Genomic DNA, 15,341 nt, shown 5'->3' with positions numbered 1-15,341 from the left:
CCAATAGATTCTTCAACAGTTTCACCTAGTTTCAGGGGCCGATTTCACAAAGCACTTCATAGTTAAGTGATGTCACAGTACAAATCACTATGGTAATACTGACAATTTGTCTTACGATGAATTTTATTGCTTAGTGAAATCGAGCCCTGTTTTTGTCTTCAGATAGAATAAAGAGCAGTGTTCTTCTTCAACAGTATTCAATAGCCCAATGCCAGTTTAAACATCTGAAAACCAGTTTAAATTCTGTCCAAGAGTTGCAGTGGCTAGGTCATTGATTCCCAAAGTCATGTTAACAGGGGTCAAATTCACAAGCATAGTCCTAACTATAGTACTAGATACATGTAATGAAAACTTGTACTGGAGATAAGACTAGTCTTAACGCACGTCACTTGCGGCGACTGTGCCAAGCTCACTATATTGGTGGGCAAATAGGTTTACGTGTAAACGCTGCACCGCCTTAAATGCGCACTTCACTGAATAACTAATTGCCCACCAGTATGGCGGAACTAAGATTATTCTGATGATGACGTCAGGTGAATAGGAGACTTTCCAACGCTAGGCGGCAGCAGACATACCGGGTAAATTTCCATTGTTTACGTAGTTCTGAACATGCGCATAATTCTGAGAACAATGGATTTACCCGGTAAGTCTGCTGCCCTCTATCGTCCCAGAAAGTCTCCCATTGGTTCAATACAGTTTCAGGTAACTTTCAGGTCCCATAGGAATTACAAATGTTGATAGGAAACTAGATATGGACCACTGGAATGATCACTGACAAGGGCCTTGTCACATGAGGCAACTTTTGCAGGCAACCAACTACAGTGCAGGATTTAGGACCACTTTGGCAGCACAGGAGTTATTTTTTTCAAACAATGTCTAACGATCTCCAAGAAAAATGTTTGAACATTCAAATGTGAATGCCTTTTCCTCTTGGAGTGTGCCAAAAAATGGTTGGCTGTTAATTGCTAGGTGTGACACCGCCCTTAAGCGAAGCAAATTGTGACGTCACAGGGCTGTTTTCGCAGCGAATGTTTCACAAAAGTTTAGCACATTTCAGCTGTTGCGAATTAGTTGTGAATTTGTGACCTCAAAGGTTCGTACCCCATTCGCATTCACAGGAAGTATGAACCAGGCTTTGGGATGAATGACTGATATCTGACTGAAAGAAAAACACCATTACGTACATGTAGAAGACATTTTCTATAAATATCTGCCCCTTTTATTCATTTAGAAAATAGAATTCACTGTTGCAAACTGCTTACCAATCAAAAGGACCTACTGTATGGTATATATGCAAACAATTTTTAATGGCCGGATGTTTTGACCCCAGCTGAGTCTTTCTGGAAGGCTAAAGAGAAAAGACTCTGCTAGGGTTGCATCGTGAGGCCATATTAACCAAGTTTTTCCTTTTATTCAGCCCAACATGATCGTAGAACACCTTTTATTTGAAGTGCTTTGACTACACAGGGTCTGGTTATTTTAGAAAGTACAAACACTTAGCCAGAGTATTTCCCAGACATTAAACATCACATAACATCTAAGCTGATTACTTAAAAATTGACATGTGCTTGAGTAGGGCAAAATGTACATGTGTATGTGCTTATCACCTTACTGAAATTGTAGAATTTGATGCTTTAGCAACGTGGAGATGGATATTAGTATAGTAAGGTCTTTCTAGTACACTGTTTACTTTTTAAAGAAGGGCTCCTAGGAAAAAGTAGCTCTTTGATCCACTCTAGTAGTCCTGGTTATGGTTAATTGGGAAAATAAACCATATTTTTGCAAGAAAAACACTCTGAGCTGTTTACTTTTCCAAACCAAATTTACAAGATCCCCTCCCCCCCACCAACCATCATGAACATCATCAACCATTTCCCATCACGTAGACTGGCAACCATCTCCATCCCATACCAATCCCCATAGCCTTCATGCAACAGATGATGTAAATTGAGTCTAGGTGCAATTCTGTAAGAGATCAGGTGTCCTCCTGATAGCTGATCCAGCTCGTTTGATGGTATCGCTCACTTTTCTCTCTAACCGGTAACCAGCATCCCAATCCTGCAGCAAAGAATCCAGAAAAAACATAGATAGAATCACAGGCCTGTAATTTCACGCAGGCCAAGGAGGCCATAGCCCCTGGTCTTGGCCTTGGTGCCCCCTTCAAAAGTTTCCCATAGATTTTGAGGTTTTCCAATGGAAGTGCCCTTGCCCTTTCAAAGATGGAATTCCATGCCTAGAATCATATCAGGAAAAAAACAACAAATCATCGATGGGGGGAGAGAAGTTTTCAGAGCGCAGCACCGAGGCTTTGGAACTCCCTACCAGAAACTGTGAAACTATCAAACTCACTTGGCATATTCAAGAACAGTTTAAGAACTCAGCTGCATAAAGAGGCATTTTGTTAAGTCTCTTTCTAATTATGAAATGCTGCATTCATTTGATTTTTATGATTTTTTTTATTATTTTTTTTTTACAGCAGTGCCATGAACGCTGCTTGCGGCAGATACTGGCCAAAATACAAGCCAAACTTCCCTGCTAACTCGTAAAATACACTTGACGTAAGGGCCGAATTCCCTGCTCCCCTAAGGGGTGATTCTTTGCTTACGGCAAGCAGAGCCATGATCTAAGGCCCAGGTATAGGGACTGAAAACCTTATCGACATAGTGCCCCCCGACAGGGTTCGACCCGAGGTCCTCGCGGTGATAGATAAGTAAAGACCCCACTACCACAATCTCGACCACCCTAAGATCTCACCTTGCCTCTATACTTCCTGCCGTAGCTTCTCTGTCCACCCAGCTTTCCCTTCATCGGTGACGTTACAGGTAGGAACTCCCTGCTCTTTTGTACGTTAAATACTTGCTGAGGGGTCACATTACTAGGCAGTATTGGAGGAGGCTTGGTACTGATCCCCAGGGAACCTAGAAAATACAATTGTTCAGTTAGGCCGAGTCCAAATCTAAAGGGTTCCAGTACTTTTTGTATTACACAAATCACCAAAAAAAAAAACATTTTATAAGATAATGATGGTAGAAAGCTTCCCTTGAAATAATACCTGCTGAGGTGCTGTAGTTTTTGAGAAATGAGTAAAACAATTTCACAAAAACAATTTCTGTCTCGGTGACACGAAAACTATTTACGCGACTCTCCAGAAAACATTGCCCTGTGAATTTTTCACTTCTTTTTTCTCAAAAACTTGTTGACTTAAATGAAGCTAAACTTTTACAGGTTAATTATATCACAAACATCTTCATTCACAGTAAGTAGGGATTTATGTCATGGCCCAAAAACTTGATCTACAAAAGGTATCAAAACCATTTAAAGTGTGCAAATTTGTTTCCTTCACGTGTTGAAGCAATGTACTTGGGACCAAGCTGTCCCAAAAGTACACACAAGACAATCTTCATGCTCATTGTAGTATTCCTAATAATTGTAATTATTTACCCTGCACTATCTGAACTCACTGGTATTCTGCTGTTCATCCACAATTGGCCCCTGACTATGTATATTTGGCTGTTGATTTGTTGTCAAACTCTGGCTAGGTTTAACCATGATGTCATTGTGGTGCTTCCCCTTTTTGATACTTTGAAGATTCTATAAGTGGATAAAAATATAATTCAATTTATGAAGTAACAATGAGGAGAAGTTTTCACAGAGTTTGTATAATAAAACGACTATTCATAAATACCTCAGACAGTTTCGCTATTCCTATTGGTGGAGAGCGCGTCACGTGGGTGTGTATAAACCTTTGTTTATGACCGGTAAAAAGTGTTAATTCATGGACGCGACACGCAACCTTGCACCTGTTCTTATAAGACAGTTTCTTCATTCCTATTGGTCGAGAGCAACGGCTGAAACAGTTGTCTAACATGACGCGATACGCGTGACGCGCACAGCATTCCCTTATAAGGAGTTGTTTACCCGAGGGCGGCGGAGGGCTTTACCATTTCATAGCTGGAGGGGTGTTGTGTTGAAAGAAATCATTTAACAACTATAATTTTTGCAATTATTTTACTTTTTGACCAAAAAGTGATGATGTTTTTGACCGAAAAGGTATTTATGAATGGGAATCAAAGTGTGTTGAATCGGTTTTCAACTAATGGTTTAAACCCGCCGAGGCCTGGTTTTTATAATTTACCTCGACTTCGTCTCGGTAAAATTATCAAGAACCATGCCTCGTTGGGATTAAACCACTAGTTGAAAACCTCTTCACCACACATTGATTCCCTTAATAAAAGCGACGACTAATAAAAGCTGAAACTTCTATTGGTAAATTATAATTATGATATCTTCATTAACAGTGAGTAAGGATTCACGTCATTGCCAAATATTTGATCCACAAAATCTCCTGACGACGAGTAGAGTACATGTATACTGTTCCAAACGGCGAGACAAAACCGGCTTTTATCAAACATACATCTATCATCAAAAGTGAGTAGGTATTCATGTCATGGCCAAAAACTTGATCTACAAAAGGTATCCCCTGAAGACGAGCAGAGTCTACCGTTCAAAACGCCGAGACCAAACCGGCTCTTTTCAGAGCCAACACTCCCTCAAAAGAGAATTATTTCATGGTTGTGCCTCCAATTTTACCAAGGCTGCTTTCGTTTAGCTTCCCCGTGTCGACCCTGCAGTGCTCACTCGGGTGAGCCCATGACAAGAGCTAATCGAACGATCACTCACCCTCTGTGGTGATGTCATGAACCTGGGGCCAGCCCCAAGTAACCCGTTCCACAAGCAGGGCACTTGGGGGCCGACCCGGGTAAGCCCCTGGACTGACTCCTCAAAGCTATTCGAATATACCTGGGGCAGACCGGGTCCACCCAGGGAAGCTAATCGAACGAACCCTTGTATCAAAAACATTTAAAGTTTGTCAATCCAGCTTACATTTCTTTTCTCTTCCTTCTTGACGGAATCTTCAAACTTCTTCGATGCTTCTTGAAGTAGACTCATCATATGCTGCTCCCCAAGATTAATAACTCCTTTTTGATTGCTCCTTGGGTATGTTTGAGACCTCTTGTGACCTAGAAGAACAGTAAAAAACACCTTCAGAAAAAAAAGGTTTCCTACACTCAGCTCCCCTTGTGGTCTCTAATATCTGAAATAAAAAGTTGCGTCCCCTTAAGGGCGATTCCATGGTCAGTCGCATTACACTTTTCTGTGTAATTTCTTGATCTTGGTGCTAGTCGTTCTATGTGAGATATTCTTTCCACTAAGTTTAAGGCTTTGAAGTGAAGAAATGTTGTGGGCTTTGTGCTCTGGATGTTATAACGTTGTAAAAAGCGGTCAGTTGCATTACACAAAAAGGACATGGTAACAAAAACAATTCCAAAGTTTCCTCAAACTAAAAAACATGCACAAATTTTACTACATGTAACACTCTTATACGTGAGTATCCAACAGGATACTTATAAATAGTCAGCAACTGGAACTTGAAGGTATACATGGCAAAACCATGGTCAGTCGCACTACGGTCAGTCGCATTACAGGTTGTCCGGTCACGTTAGCCAAGCCTATAAGGAGCTCTCACCGTATTTTTCCATCTTATAATGACCCCTATAAGGTTGCGTCTTGCCTGGTGCTCTTCCATGGTTTGATCCCGCTAGCAAACTCTTTCTCTGTAGACTCAGCTCATCTTTTGGTGGGGCCTCTATTTTGGCAGAACTCACTCTGAAAAAGTTGAAACCACAAAACTTATTAAAATACATCAACAGATTTTTGTCGAACTTGGTTAGTATTGAATGTTGATGGCTATTTTTCTGGAGTTGGGGAAGCTATTTACTTTCATTTCAGACAAAGGATGGGGAAAAAACTGTTAAAAACAGGTTGATATTTAAGGGTATAGGGTACTTTTTGTACAACACAATAAACAAAAGTTTACAGATTTTCATTAAACTTACAAGGTTTAAAGACATTGATGGTAGAAAGCTTTCTCTAAAATATTACTTTTTGAGGTGCTGCAGTTTTTGAGAAATGAGTAAAACAATTTCACACAAAAAATTCATCTCAGTAAGACGAAAAAACTATTTTAGCATGTACGATTGATTTATCTGACTCTCGTGAAAACATTGCTCTATGCTTTTCAAGTTTTTCTTTAAAAACTTGGCTACAAATAAAGCTGAAACTTCTACAGGTAAACTATATTACATACATCTTCATTCACAGTGAGTAGGGATTCCTGTCATGGCCAAACAACTTCATCTACAAAAGTATCAAAACCCTTTTAAAGACACTAGACACTATTGGTAATTGTCAAAGACCAGTCTTCTCACTTGATGTATCTCATTATATGCATAAAATAACAAACCTGTGATTTTTCTTTAGCTCAATAGGTTGTTGAAGTTGCGAGATAATAATGAAAGAAAAAACACCATTGTCACACGAAGTTGTGCGCTTTCAGATGCTTGATTTCGAGACCTCAAAATCTATTTTCTGATGTCTCAAAATCAAATTCGTGGAAAATTACTTCTTTCTCAAAAACTATATTTCTTTAGAGTGAGTCGTTTCTCACAATGTTTTATACTATCAACTGCTCTCCATTACTTATTACCAAGTAAGGTTTTATGCTAATAGTTATTTGAGTAATTACCAATAGTGTCCACTGTCTTAAAAACAACTCTGCTTATCTCGGTACCGACCTGATATTTCCAGTTGATAGCTTCTGATGAATGCTATCTCTACTCATCATCTCTTTTAGCTTCTTGGCATTTACTTCTCTCTCATCCTCAAGGTTTGTCCTAATATCATCCCACTCATCCACCCAGCAACTTCCCTTCCCTACACCAGACCTCTTCCATTCAAGTCTTGGAGGCATACCTCTCCTCCTAGAGCTATCCTTGGTTGCCAACAGTTCCTTCCATGCCTTTATTTCATTAGCTCTGTTGGTGTCTTCATTGGCTCTTTTAGTGTCTTCATAAGCTCTGTGGGTGTCTTCAGACGACTGGAGCAACGCAACAGGAGTTGGGAGTCTGGCACGAGGGGAGTCGCATGCTGATCTTGATACCGAGAAGACACATTGATTGCTACGTGGGTTTGCTCTTGATTGAGATGACGTTGAACGTTGAGGTGATGACTTGCTCCTAGGTTTGGTACCAGCTTTACCAGTCGAGAAGCGAGTTTGCAAGGCTCTCTTAGTGAGAAGAAGAGACTTCTGTAAGGCCGGGTCAGCGTGGTGCGGTCGGAAGAGAGCATTGACGGGACTCGTTGTTAGTTTCATTCTCTCTCTTGCAAGCTCACTCCGTTGAGTTGAGGTCTTTGTCGGACTGCCTACTCTGCTAGACACACAGGAGTGAACATCATGCTGGGACGCAGTTTCAGTGAGGAGTTGATCTCGGTGAGAAGTGTGTACATTCACAGGGTTGGTGTCGTCCTTTGTGGATATCTCTTGAGGCTTGCAGGTCGATAGTGAGGTTTCCTTGACGATGTAGCCATGTTTAAAGGTAAAGTATTTAGCCATATCAACAACCTTAACATCGTGGGCACTCTCTGCATTGGTTTTGATTCCAGATATGCCGCTTTCCTTTGATTGGAGAAATTCTGTTGCCCTAGAGACAGGCATCTTTTTGATTGGCTTCTTTGTGCGTTTTTGCGACATGACAGCATCTGTCATTGGTCCATCTCCTTTGGATTGTGATTGGTTGCACTCTGACGTGTCCTTCAGTTTGACAGGTAATTTGATTGGTTGGTTGTTACCAGGGTGATGCCTGTCCCCTGATTGGACAGATTTAGAGCGTGTATGCATCTTAGGCATATGAGCTGCACTTGTTTTGCGGGCAGGAGGGCTAGAGAGCACCCTAGGTGTCCGGGTGGGAGTTGTTAAAGGTGGACCAAAGTTGTGGTTCCGTGCAATTACACTGTTCGCTGTTGTTGCATTACCGAATGGACGAGTCTGCAAAAGAAGATTATTAGAACTAAAAGAATTGAAGAATGACACAGTGTTTAAGTAAGATGGAAAACCACTTGAGATACTTTAGGTTTTGCTGGGGGTTAGGTCAAGATCCGATTGGACGTTTTCTTCCGCTGCCATGCGGCAAGTTACTGTGACTGGCTTTGGTGTATTTCGATCGTGCGTTCCAACCAGGACTTAAAGTCTGTGACATTTTCATAGTGTTTTACAGCATGGGCGCGGAGCTGTTTCCATCTTAGTTTCCATTGGACTTTCGAGCGATCCAAAGTTACCATGGCTGCATGGAAGTCTTTCGCGACCTTTCTCGACCTTTAAGTTTTACATAAATCACGGTAATTAGACACAAATCTAAATCCAAACGAGACCCAACAACTCATGAGGGATAAAGCAACCTGGCACCATTTCATTACAGTTGCTTCGTCCAAGGGCGAAGGATGATGGATGAAATTGAATTAAATTTAATTTTGTCATTATACAGAAATGTCGCAGTACTTGAAAATAACAAATAAAAAGGTTGAATGGGAACACGACTTTCTTTCCTACCTTGACTCCTGTTCCTGGAAAAGTAGCTGTCTTGGCTCGTCTGTAAATAAAATTAAAAAAAGATAAATGATAAAACTGAAGGTGGTACATAATTGGGTCTCAGAATTCATAACTTTCAATAACCTCTCTTTATATAAGACTTTGATATTATTAATAATGGTAAACGGACTCAATTATTATGAATTGAACTAACCTTTGCTTTGATTTTGTTGCATACGAAACAGCAGACAGTTCAAAATCAGCCGACAAACAAGTTGGCCTAAAGAATAAACAAGAAGAGACCCAAATGAGATTCAAAATGTTTGCTAAACCGCCAACGTTTTAATCTTTGAACGTTTTATTTGCTTTTCTAATGATTTTTGTTGATTTGTTTTAATCTCCTGGTGGGTAAACAGACAATGAATGTAGTTAGTACCTTTCAGGGTTATGTTGACTGGGTCGTACCATTCCAATGATAGTGGGGGTCCTGAGTTCAACGCTCTCCATGTCTGAAAAAAGAGAAAAAAAAAGAAGAGTGAGAGCATTTTGTGGTTGATAGCGGTGAGGGGAATAAACAACAGGAGCGTCTTGAACAAAGACTTACATCAAGACAGCTTTCAGGTGAACTAAATCAGGGCCCACTTTCATTGAGCTGCTTAAGCAGAAAACATTACTTAAGAATTTTCAGCTTAGCAGAAATGTAGCAGGATACTAGTCACAAACTGTACATGTGACATAGCAATTTGGCTGTCTTTTATCTTTGCCGATTTTTGTTCCTTGCGACAGGCCTTGAATTTATAATGGAGGCCCGGTCTTGCTGCCTTGGTGCCCCTTCATACAATTCTCATAGACCTTTAAGATTTTCTAACGGAAGTGCTCTATTCAAAATGAAAAAAAGGCCTTATTGCCCTAAGAAAGATGAAATTCCAATGGGCCGGTTTCACAAAGCAATAAAATCCATCGCAGACAAATTGGCAGTTTTACCATAGTGATTTGTATTGTGACATCACATATTTAGCAACTAGGATTGACTTGAAGTTAACATCAATCTAAGGCCGTGTCCGAATTGGTGGCTATGCTGCGGCTACGACCGTTGGCAGGAGTGTTGCTAAGGGCGTCCTATACTTCAATGCATGATGACGCGGCGATCCGTAGCCGCCAATTCGGATCCGGCCTAAGCTCTTTGTGAAATCGACTCCTGGCCTGTTGCAGATAATGAGAGGGTACCAGTCTAGGCCCACTTTACTTACCCTCAACAGTGTTTTCTGCTGGCGTCGCTGGTGGTGTTTTAGGCCTCACCATCACCTCAATCGTCTTTGGTCGCTTCACCTCTTTCCTAATGGTATGGTCTGTATCCCTGTAACCTTTGGTCACTAGATACTGATCCAGCATCAGGTTGTAAATTGCGCTGACATCATCGAGACGATACTCATGAACGCTGCCCTCTATCTTCGCCAAGTTTACTTTCAACAAGTGAGCGGTTTTCTCCATTATCTAATTAGACGACAGTGAAAAACAAATCTGATTGTACGTTTTATTTCAAAAAAGGAAACTGTGAGAATAACATAGGAGACAATTTGTACAACTTTTGAGGTGAAAGGTGGAGGATACGACTAAGCCTGGGCAACTAGTGCGATTAGTGTCGAAGTTGCGACTATTGATTGCTTAGTTGAGTCGCCCCTACTGTTTTTCAACTACTCGGTTAATCGTGCCTACAAAACGATTCGCGGTTTCCTGCTTGGTGAACCAATTGTGTCCCTCCCGAGTATTCAACAAAATTTTCTTACGAAACACAATCAGTCATCAGTTGCACAATCCTTCAATCCTTTCAGCATGAACGTTTTGTTTATATCGCGCCTGCGGCCAGTTATGCAGCAATGCATCTTTTGTCGCGACTAGTGTCGTATTTGAGGCACCCAGGCTAAGATACCACTGTGCCAATCCCTTTTACTCTACTAAACAAACTAATCCCTTTAAGCTTAGTGACAACATCTTTAATCACTAGTTGTGCAGAACTCTGCAGCTCGTCTTATTTATCGTATTAGGAAACATGAATCTGTGTCTCTTATTTTAAGAGACTTACACTGGCTACCCCTCACTCTCGCATTTCATTGTCGGCTTATGAATGTTTTTACAATTCTGGCCTTCTTATTTGATAGAGCTGTAAACATTGTACACACCTTCTAGAAACCTTCGTTCTAATAAGAAACAAGAATGGTGTGTTGACAACACAAATGCCCCGCTGAGATAGGAGTTGCTACACCAAGTCCTTTTTGAGTTATTGTTTTAGCCAAAATGAGCTTAATATTTATCTGAGGGGTCCAAAAACAATAGGCGTCTAGGGGATCCCATGACCAATCCACAAACCAAGTTTGGAGTTGATACGCCAAGTTCTTCTTGAGATATCTCTCGAACAACATTTCTTTTGTTTTAGCCATAACGAGCTTAATATTTATCTGAGGGGGGTCCAAAAACAATAGGCGTCTAGGGGATCAATCTCCTGGAACATCTAAAAAACATCCACTCCATTGTTAAGTTTAAGATTGCTTTAAAGACGCACTTTAATTCATTCATTTTTGTTTGTTACCCAGTACATCTTGTCTTTGTATTCCGTTGTGTTTTTCTCTAGAGCGCTTAGGGACATGTTTAATTACTATGTGTTATGCGCTATACAAGAATAGTTAATTCTTATTACTCACCATTCTCCTGGTATCCATATCTTTCGGTGGTTGTTGGTAGGGATAAAATGCAGTCTCTCCAGAGTCAGTAATCCATGGGTGTACCTCAATATCTAGTAATGGCAGACGAAGTTCGGGATTGGGCTCTATTAACTGACTCAGTAGTTCTTGGCACTCTAAAAAAAAGAAGATGAAGTAATTTTTTTGTTTTTAGGGTTGAACAAAGAATTGACTAGAGTGGAATTCGAACCAATGCCCTCTGGATTAACGTGCTGGCGCTCTACCAACTGAGCTATCTAGCCCTATGTTGGCGGTGTCCCTATTTTGTCAATATCTTTGTTCGGGGGAGTAATTTTTTGATTAAACAATTGCAAAGATATTTACACAGTGTCTTGTGAGGTGAGCAGGGTTTGAATTCCACTTTAATATATAAAAAAATACAACAGTTTTATAACGTGGAAGTGACGTGGCCGAGCAGTTAAGAGCGCCGAAATTCAAACTCTGGTGTTTCTGATCAGCAGAGTGTGGGTTCGAATCCCTAGCCGCGACACTTGTGTCCTTTAGCAAGACACTCAACCATTGCTTCGTCCTTCATATGGATTGTTAAGCCGTTGGTCTCGTGTGTTGAGTATTGCACCTAAAAGAACCCAGCGCACTTATCGAAAAGAGAAGGGGTTCGCCCCTGTGTTTCTGGCTGGATTGGCCAATTTGGGCCCCAGCACCCTGTAAGCTGTTATACATGGTGCTACATAAAAGGAGTAGATCTGCAGGAGATGACACGCCACGGTATGAGAGGATGAAGACTAACCTTCTGATAGATGAGCCATTTCCTTGCCATGGATGACTCCAAGACCATTCTGAATCTGTTGTAGAAGTCTCTGTCGTCTGTTTTCAGTGTAGGGTGTAGAGAACGGTAATCGCCCTGTTACCATGGCAAACATGTTGATACCACTGTATTCAGCATATACCAACGGACAAAATAGAAAATAGAAACATTCAGTTTAATGTAACTCAATGTAACTTAACTTTGTGTAACTTACTGCTTGTCATTTAAGTGTATCATACAGAACAAAAGGTAACACTAAAGTTCTCTGCCTGATAATTGATTTGAGCTTTCTCGGTTATCCTTGAATACAAAAGTGCAGTACTTCTATTATTTTCTTATAATAACAAATTCTTATAGCGCAATTTACAATAACCCTATCAATGCACTTAACATTAGTGCCCAGGTCATTGTGCCAATAACATTAGCGCTCCAAAGGCTTTTTCATACACAACATCAACCTCTACCCTCGCAGGTACTCAAGTGTCATGACTGGGATTCAAACCCACACCGTGATGACTTAACCACCAGAACTTGAACTCGATGCTCTAAACAACACAGCCATGTAATTGTTATTACCAAATGTGTTCTTGCCAACTGTGATTTGCCATTTCTTTATTTTTTTGCCATGTAGCGACTCCTAGTCTCATAAGTATTCATTGCTGTAACTTTAATGACAATTATATTGGTTTTTCTAAGTGAGCGATGGTTGGTTTTCTAATCTTATCAAATTGTTTTTGTGCTCTTTTTAAGTTTATACATTAATATTTTTAATAGTAATGTTTTTCAATGACTTTTTTATAAACTGTGCATTTCGGCTTTTTAGCCGCTGTATTGCAGTGTTTTAATAAATAAACCATGAATAATAATAATAATAATGACATCCTATAGGCCTATAGATGCGCCACTATGACATGTTTCTGCTGTTATTTTATAATTTTATATTTTATAAAAATTTTTCACATTTTTGCTTACAGGCTCCACAGGTCAACTTCTGGTCCATAATCTTGTGCCGATATGAAGAGTTCTGGAGCTGCATATTCTGGGGAGCCACAGTGAGTCTTCAGTAGGTTGTCAGGTGAAAACGTGTTGCTCAACCCAAAATCTATCACCAGAAAATCAAAAGCAATTTAATTGTTAGGATTTTTTTTAATTACTAAGATTAGCATAAGAAGGGTTATCAGTATTGGATTGAAGTTTGACAGAATACTTTTATTAGGAATTACAATTTTATTTTGTTTGGCACAACTTTATTATAATATAATAAAATAATAATTAATAAATTCATATACAAAGTCAATTGTCTTTTTATATCACATCAAACATCAAAATTACAAACCGCAGATGATGTCAACAAAAATTGTTTTCCGTGCATCGCCCCTCCCGAGTTACTTTATGACTTATGTGTGAATGAAGTGGGGGATAACTTTCCGTATGGCGCCACCACTTTTTCACTCATTTTTACAAAAAGGGATACATCAATCAAGTAAATAAGTTCCTATATTATTTTATATCGAATGAAAAAGTGGTGGTGCCATACGGAAACTTTTCCGAAGTGGGATCTATTCATACATTAATTAATTATTCTTCATCATGAAATAAAAGTTTAAAACCATGAAATTTCATATCCCGTGTTTTCCAAAAACGAAACAACATACAAATACCCCCAACAATACCAACATGCGTATACCATGGAGGTCTATTTCTACCTCCATGCGTGCACTAACTAAAAACAATACTGTAAATACAAGATCCAGTCCAGTTTACTTTTTGTTTTTTTTACTCACCAACAATCTTCAGGTTTTTCTTTTTCTCGTCCAGCATGATGTTCTCCATTTTGAGGTCCCTAGAAATAAACAAGCAAACATAAAGGATTTCATCATAACAAGCTGTCCCGCAGTAGTGAATCTAAAACGCATTGAAACCTAATTAATTGATGTCGATTAGTTGTAAACACCGTCAAAATAAAAGTGTAACAAAAAAGTTTTGTTTTGGTTTTAGGAGATGTCTGGATCCCAGAGGTACGCATAAAAGAGTTTACACACAAGCATGGAAGAGAATTGGTACCAGACTAATAATAAGTAATAACTTCGGTCGCTTGGTGGCGCTGTAAAAACAAAACTAGACTGGCAATAACTTATGGCGACTCTTGGGCAGCAGGCGCGCGTCCAAAATTTGCGGCTAGGGCTTATAGCAAAACCCGCAGCAACAGTCGTAGCCGTAGCTGTAGCAACTAATTTTGACATAGTCGTTTTCCTCATACCCCAAGCCTGATTCACATGATACGGACGTCAAAGAATAATAATAATAGGGCCTATTGTCACTTTTCAAAGTTAGGTAAGCATCAACCAAAAAGCAGCAAGCTAAATGCATGCAACCGAAGGCTGTGGTTAAAAGGTTATTGCAAAATAAGTAGCATTTGCAACTTTCAAACTTTTTGCGGCAGAATTCTGCCAAAGTTTGCACACATTCTGCCAATCCATTGAGAAAGAAAGCAAAAGTACTCTCGCAAAACACTCAAAATAACAACTGACAACAAAAACAAAACATACAGTCGCCAAAAACACACCCCAAGAAATATCCCTGTGGTCCCTTCCCCCAGTCCACGACCACACAACGTTGAAAGCAAATACAACCTTGTGGCTTTTTATATGATGAATCACAGAGGAGAGAAAGCACAGAAAAACATGGAAACCGAAATAGAAAAACGGACTCCAAGGTGAACCCGCAGGCCACGAAATCTTATCTTAGAAAAACTGTTATTCCTTGAGCAGCTCAGCCACTGGGAGCCAACTCTGGCTCAACCGCAGCGCCAGGAGTAACTCAAGACCCAGACTCGGCTAAGATTAGCAGGGAAAGTCCTTCAAACAACAGAAAGTATAGGTACTTTTTACGGACATGAGAAAAAATAAAGCTATTCTAAAAATTCAGTCATCTTAGAGTGCGAAATAGAACGGTAAACTGTACATTGTAAACCAGAATGCGGTTAAACAATTATTCAATCACCTGTAGTGATTAAATAAATTTACTTGTTCATTATCGCCATTGTCGCACTGCCACGACCCTGCAGGTTTTAAACGGCAGTTTAAGAACTCGTCGCTACCCTTTTATTCCCTAATTAGTATCCATGGTAAACTAAAAACCACCTGAAACCTTTGGACTATCTTAACTTTGTTCAAGAAACCTATACGCCTCTAATTCTACCCCCATGGCCTATGTAAGCTTAACACAAATCGCTAATGTGCTATACTTTAGGACATGTTTTGTTTATTTATAGGCCTATACTGCATTCAGCCGCCTTATTGAAGAAACTTGAAGAGTTGCTCCTCCAAAATGTCTGCCACTTAAACATTTAATTATTTGTCTTGGTACTAACTATTGGAGCACGTAAATGTTTCGTTTAAAATATACACCA

The 15,341-nt window shown here is 39.9% G+C and overlaps 1 protein-coding gene across 2 annotated transcripts in view; it reads right to left on the bottom strand.

Moving 5' to 3' along the window:
- Positions 1-619: 619 nt before the first annotated feature.
- LOC117304587 (serine/threonine-protein kinase par-1-like) overlaps positions 620-15,341 on the bottom strand; it is a 68,924-nt gene continuing 54,202 nt past the window's right edge. For both annotated transcript variants that reach the window (XM_033789117.1, XM_033789116.1), the window contains 14 exons: positions 13,714-13,772; positions 12,902-13,031; positions 11,912-12,054; positions 11,125-11,279; positions 9,676-9,919; positions 8,862-8,934; positions 8,640-8,705; positions 8,447-8,486; positions 6,636-7,885; positions 5,528-5,667; positions 4,885-5,021; positions 3,462-3,591; positions 2,755-2,918; positions 620-2,058 (listed from right to left, as the gene is read on the bottom strand). In XM_033789117.1, the coding sequence (XP_033645008.1) occupies positions 1,954-2,058; positions 2,755-2,918; positions 3,462-3,591; positions 4,885-5,021; positions 5,528-5,667; positions 6,636-7,885; positions 8,447-8,486; positions 8,640-8,705; positions 8,862-8,934; positions 9,676-9,919; positions 11,125-11,279; positions 11,912-12,054; positions 12,902-13,031; positions 13,714-13,772 (2,836 nt within the window). In that variant the 3' untranslated portion in view covers positions 620-1,953. The remainder of the gene's footprint in view (positions 2,059-2,754; positions 2,919-3,461; positions 3,592-4,884; positions 5,022-5,527; positions 5,668-6,635; positions 7,886-8,446; positions 8,487-8,639; positions 8,706-8,861; positions 8,935-9,675; positions 9,920-11,124; positions 11,280-11,911; positions 12,055-12,901; positions 13,032-13,713; positions 13,773-15,341) is intronic.

This window comes from Asterias rubens, chromosome 21 (genome assembly GCF_902459465.1).
Source record: "Asterias rubens chromosome 21, eAstRub1.3, whole genome shotgun sequence".
Lineage (NCBI taxonomy): Eukaryota > Metazoa > Echinodermata > Asteroidea > Forcipulatida > Asteriidae > Asterias > Asterias rubens.
This window is presented reverse-complemented; position numbering and strand designations above follow the sequence as displayed.